This window comes from Misgurnus anguillicaudatus, chromosome 7 (genome assembly GCF_027580225.2).
Source record: "Misgurnus anguillicaudatus chromosome 7, ASM2758022v2, whole genome shotgun sequence".
In the NCBI taxonomy this organism is placed as follows: Eukaryota; Metazoa; Chordata; class Actinopteri; order Cypriniformes; family Cobitidae; genus Misgurnus; species Misgurnus anguillicaudatus.
Genome location: NC_073343.2, coordinates 34,976,054 through 34,982,243, shown reverse-complemented (window position 1 = coordinate 34,982,243; position 6,190 = coordinate 34,976,054). Strand labels below are relative to the sequence as shown.

The following is a 6,190-nucleotide window of genomic DNA, read 5'->3' as shown; positions in this document are numbered from 1 at the left end:
CGACTTCAGACTGCAACAGGATAGGTTCTTTATGGAACCATAAAGCCGACGAAGGAACCTTGTAGGAGCCTTTAATTTTTTAGAGTGCACTTCAAAAATCATCCATGGTGCCTGTCCAAAAACATTGTAGTTCCATGATAGGTGTATATTTTCATGTGATCTTATGTGTCTTGTGTTTATGTCTTTATATATTAGATACCCCACAGTGCTACTTACAGCAACTGTAAATCATTTTGGTTAGTTGAGTTTTATTGCAATATTAATTTGTGGTAAATATGAATCCAGGGACATGTTTAAGGGTGAGGGGGCACGGGAGGTAATGATTAGGCCCTATTAGGCAATAAAGGTTCTTTAAGACCCAATAAAATTAATATGAACGCTTTGTTTCCTTTAGTCGTTATCTATTCACTTTAATGTAATCTACAGCTGTGGCTGAAAGTGATATTTGAATATTTTTTTTCTTTTAATGACCATACCGGTTTAGTCAAACCATCAAAATATAAGGAGTAGCCTATGGTGTAATCTGGAGACATTTCATTTACAAAATTATGGCAAAAATAGTTTCATAATAGAATAAGGGTTTGGGCAATAAATCCATACAATAATACAAGCAGCTTTATAGACATTTTAAAGGGGCCATGTCACAAGACTTTTTTTAAGATGTCAAATAAATCGTTGGTGTCACCAGAGCACATATGTGAAGTTTTAGCTCAAAATACCCCACAGATAATTTATTATAAGATGTTAAAATTGACACTTTGTACACTGTAAAAAATTAGCTGTAATTATGCAGCTCGTTGCCTGTAACTTTCTGTAGAAGATAAAGACTGAAAATGTTTAGTGTTTATTTAACTTTGAACAAACTGTCAACCTAGAAAAGGGATGTAATTTTTACATTTTTACTTTTGACGCTGCTAACGCAATGCTCTACCAACATGAACTGACATTAACAAAGATTTATAAAACACCATTTTAATCCATAATAAATGAGACATTTTGTAACCAACCAAAATATTTAAGTATTATAACAATGATGTCACACATAGAGTAGATAATGACACATGCTCTCTCTCTCTCTCTCTCTCTCTCTCTCTCTCTCTCTCTCTTTCTTTCTCTCTCTCTCTTTCTCACTCTCTCTCTATAAATATATATAAGAGCATATGCATGTTAAAAACTAATCTCTTTCTGAACAATAGTACATTTGTTAAACAAAAGACAAAAGAACAGAAATCCATAATGAGGATTTATTCAGCAGTCAATGCTTTTCATTTGACAAGGTCAAATTTAAAATGTAAAAAAATAAATTATTATAAAATACATCTCCATCGATATAGCACTGAATGTTTTCATGGAAAACTCTAAAAATGTCAGAACAATGTGAAAACACAGTCGAACGATGACACTGAGGTATGTGTGATAACTGTGATGACTGTACGGATATCAAAGCACAGCACACAATGATACAGTAAACTATATTGCCATAAAGACAAACACAAAATTGCAGTCAATTCCACAATACGGAACTTAGCACCAGATCAAACAAATATGAAACGGATACATATATCCTATATATGTATTATATATATATATATACTCATATATATTTCATGATATCTCTGTGCATGCTTCTAAGGCCAGAACATAGTTCATATTTGCTCAAAAAATAATTATAATCCATGCTCTTGTATTGGGCTACATCAAATGCATCTGGAAGAAAGTGACATCCCACCCTACGCATTACACGTCGTGTCATGGATGCAGCCGTAGAATATCTCGCATCACAAATCTGAACGCGGCCATATCCAATAATAAATAACAATATCGTGACATTACATCACATACGCTTGCGTCTATAAGGCCAGTAGGGTTGGAGAGTTGAGGATATCAACGCTAGATTCTGCTTTGGTCGCTCCACCTTTACAAGCGTCCAGACCTTCGGACAGCGAGTCCAGCTCAGGGCAGGCGAAAGTAAAGACGGACAGGTAGTTGCTGCAGGTGGGTGTGGATGTGTTCACCACCGGGGTGCTTAAAGGTTCAAGATCATTGGCCACAGACTTGTAGAGAGTCTCCCAGTCCGTGATGCCCAGCGAGCCAGTCAGGTCTATGTCGGGGACGGAACGGGCCGCTTCGGCTGAGACGCGGTCCTCGTAGCCGGTGGCGAGGAGATCGTCATTGATGTCCAGTGATGGCTCCAAATCACACAAACTGACTTCTGCGCTTGAGCACAACAGGATGTTGGAGTTCCCAGAAATAGCCGTGGATGGAACCGTTGGGATCTCCATGTCCTGAAGAGGACTGGCATCGTGTGGACTTTCCTCAGGGAGTTTGGTGGCCGCTTCTGGAGTTGGAAGTGGCTGAGGAGACTCTGGAAAGAGACAGTCCAGCTCTTCAGGCAGTTGGCAAAGAGGTTTATGAGTGGCCAGCACGTACTCCAACCTTTCCTTCTCCTTCAGAAGACTCTCAATTTCAGCCTGTAGTGCAGCTTTGTCCTCTTCTAGCTGGTCAGTTTCCTAGAGGAATCAAACATATCAACAGATTTTGAAAAAGCCTCTTTACCAGCTCTTTATCAGATAATGAAACGTGAATGGGGACCAGGTCTGTCAAAAAAAAAAAAAATGACAATGAAGCACCATAAAAGTGTATAAGACTTGTGCACTTCTGTCTTCTGAAGTCATACAGCCAATAGCATTGTTTGACAATGGTGGAAGAGGGAGTGTTTTGTTTAAACACAGGTTAGATTAATCTTTAATCTATTGTTGTAGTCATGCTTGTGTCCCAAAATGTTACACTTCATAAAAATGTACCATTGTTCCTCACACAAAGCATCATGGCACATGAGCTGTTTGGCTGATAAAGTCTCAGTGTTTAAAAACAAAAAAATGTACTTTTAAACTTTTGCCTAATTTGACCAGGTGTGTGTGTGTGTCATTAAAAAGCAAGGAATTTGTTTTTTCCGTCCCTACCATTGGCAGCCACACAGATTTGGTGATATGTAAGTGGCTTGGATTTCAATCAAATCCAGTGGATCATTCCCTCACCATATACAATATCCTCCTAAGACCCGAGCTTTGGTTTGTCTTTTTTTTCAGATTTCTACCAGCTATTTTGGGGTTAGGAAGAACCAATAAATATAATAACCACATTTTTTCTAAGAACATGAAGTAGTGTATTTGTCCATGTTTGTGTACAACAGGTTCCAATTACACAGAATTAAGTATTATGGTGCAAACAAGAAAATAAATTGATGTTCACATATGTGGACATCCAGGTCTTAGGAGGTTAAATGAAAAATACACAATAATAATTTTGTTCACATCACTTGATCACCAGACAATTTTTATTGTATTTGGCTTTTTTCTGGGTCCATATAATCAATTATTTCAGCAATTTGCATGTAAAGAGACATTATTTCAGAGTAAAGACACAAAATGTATGTAGATGTGTATGTTTTGGATGAATTATTGTGTACTCACTGCCTGAAGGGTGTCGGTGAGCTCTCTCCGTCTGTTGCGACACTTTGCTGCAGCCATTTTATTTCTCTCTCTCCTGATCCTCTTCTTCTCCTCTTCCTCTGCTGAGAGCTACACATGAAGTGCACTTATTATTTCTTTCAGAATCAATGCATCCCGCGCAAAATCCGTCGCCAGTTTACCCCAAAAGCATCCCTCACTGCAATGCGTCTAAATATAGCTTATATTGTTGCAGACTTGCTGTGAGGTGAATATAAAGTGGATGCTGCTGGTCCAGGCATCACGCCAAAACCAGACCTGCATCCCCATCAATCGCAGGCATGCAGACGCAGAGGTGTACCTGCTCGCTCTTGCTCTTCCCGCCCGCGCTTTTGCTCTTTCCTCCAGCTGTTTTAGTTTTAGCTCTGCTCACAGACGTGATGATGGTCGGCTGGACCATCCACTGCAGGTCCCGGGTGCTGGAGATCGCCGTGACCGTGGGAACAAACGAACCGGAAGGCACGCACGAGCCCTGCGCCCATCATTGACATATATGTTACGATAGAAAAATATAATGCGCAAAACATAGAGAGAGCAGAGCATTCATTAAAATGCATGTCTGGATGTATTAACGTCATTGTTATTTACACAACCATGGATGTGACCTTTTGATTTTCTATTTCACATTTATTAGCCTTCCTTTAAATACACTCGAGCATCTATAAATAGTCACCTGCTGATCAATATTTAACTTTTGCATTGTCTCTGACGTCAATGCTGACGCAGAGCTGCTGTGGTGGGCTCTCCTCAATGGATTTATTTCTCTCAATGATCAGCTGCAGTTTAACAATGGTTTACCATGTTTCACGGCATTGCAAGGGATGCCCAACAAAACAACACGTGCATTACAGATATTACAACATAAGACTATTAAATCTTTACGTTTTTAAATGTTTTACGTATGCATAGTTTAATAACCATATAAAAACATATAATTATATATATATCAGGATAATTTAAATGTATAAATATTCGAATAATCAAATAATAATATTTTAGCAGAAATAATACATTTTAAACGTGTAATGGTCTAAATCCACATGCACACCAAAAGTTTTGATATTTAGATGTGAAATGCATTGATATGACAGCATGCGTCACATGTGTGGTTATGTGTACCTGTGTTTGGTCCATCAGCGGGTCAGTGCGGGTCTCCTGCGGGAGATGCGGCCGGGTGTCCCCGCCGGGAGACGCTGACGAGTCCGCCTCAGTCTTCGCTTTGCTCGGAAACATTTCTCCAGCACACACGGGCGAAACGATGAAAGAGATTCCAGGTCTTATTCTCCGGATCACTCGTTTGGTGATTGTTGAGTCGTTTTCTCCAGGTTTATAAACCTGGTCAGTGATACTCGGCTCTGGTGGCTCCTCTTATTTATAGTCCGTCTGAATTTTATGAATGAAACGGGATGAACCATTCTGCTCGCGGGTGGCAACCACGACAAATGCGCGAGTGACATCGTTTCTGTAAATTGTTGTGTATTAAATTGTATTTATGTGTCGATCAAAAAACACGCTGATGATATAAAGCTGGACGCAGGGAAGTATTTTTGGCCATTGTGAAGTAGATGTGGTACATGTTAGATATTCATTCATAAATTTCTGATGGACCCTGATGCACGATGTCATGAATGATTAAAGACCTATACATCGTCGAACACAATTGTACTAGTAGCCTATTACAATATGTTCCTTTACATTAGGCTAATATCAACATAAAATGTTGGGTGATTCAATATTAAAATGTAATCTAATAATAAATATTCTTTTAACATGTTGTATAAACCAGCTCACAAATCATGCGTTTCATAACTGAGACCGTGACAGAAAGTCTTAAACAATAACGGAACAAATAATAGCATATCATATAAATAATATAACCTTTTAAATATTAAACAATGAAATATTATTCAAAATATAAAATATTGCATTAAATTATATATGATGTGCTGTCTCGATCTTCTGACCCCTCCAGTCTCAGCATCTGCACCTGCTCCTGCGTCACACAGTGACGTCAGACTGTCAAACAGGAAAATGACCATATAAGGACAACTACGTATTGGGATTCCAGTGTTAAGCATATCTGGACTAAACTAAATGTTCATCCTTGTGTTTTGTAAAATGCATTTGCGCATATGTGTATAAGCAATTCAAATGCGCATGGTAAAAACGCATCATTGTAAAATAAGAATAAATATAGCTGCTGAACTGCAGATGTGTGTGTGTGTGTGTGTAGGAGGGAATGTTGTGTATGCTCAGGTCAGGTGAACACGTGTGAGCTTATTTTGAGGAACAGACTTATAAATGAAAAAAAGAAATTAACACAAGCTTCAAATATTTGTAGGTTTATCAACACTACATTTTAGGTAGATATCCACACTAAATTTTTTACACATTGTTTTGTGTTATCCTATTTAACGCACTATGTGTCATTCTGTGTTGATTTTGTGTTCAAATAAAACACATTCATTTTAAGAGTAATAAATGTACTACATATGTGAATCATTGTTTCTCATTTTTAAAGTACATTATTTATAATACACTATATTGTATGTGCACCTGTCAGGGCCTTCAGCTGAGTGTCAGTGTGCTAACAGATGCTATTAGGTTGTTGATTACAGACCAGCAAGCTCTTTAACCCTTATACCAATTTATTTCAGGAAGACAGAGTCCAGGACCCTTTC

General features: G+C 38.2%; 1 protein-coding gene across 1 annotated transcript; it reads right to left on the bottom strand.

The window, feature by feature from the left end:
* Positions 1–1,230: 1,230 nt before the first annotated feature.
* fosaa (v-fos FBJ murine osteosarcoma viral oncogene homolog Aa) lies at positions 1,231–4,903 on the bottom strand. The gene is made up of 4 exons (XM_055173241.2): positions 4,629–4,903; positions 3,811–3,981; positions 3,474–3,581; positions 1,231–2,510 (listed from the first exon to the last, which is right to left on the bottom strand). The coding sequence occupies exons 1-4, from the start codon at positions 4,740–4,742 to the stop codon at positions 1,851–1,853; spliced, it is 1,053 nt and encodes a 350-aa protein (XP_055029216.2). The 5' UTR covers positions 4,743–4,903; the 3' UTR covers positions 1,231–1,850.
* Between the last annotated feature and the right edge of the window lie 1,287 nt (positions 4,904–6,190).

Coding starts and splice junctions, on each gene's coding strand:
- fosaa (XM_055173241.2), bottom strand. CDS start 4,742: ATGTTTCCGAGCAAAGCGAAGACTGAGGCGGACTCGTCAGCGTCTCCC. Junction 3,982..4,628: donor CGCTGATGGACCAAACACAG/GTACACATAACC, acceptor TGATGGGCGCAG/GGCTCGTGCGTGCCTTCCGG. Junction 3,582..3,810: donor GGAAGAGCAAGAGCGAGCAG/GTACACCTCTGC, acceptor CTTCATGTGTAG/CTCTCAGCAGAGGAAGAGGA.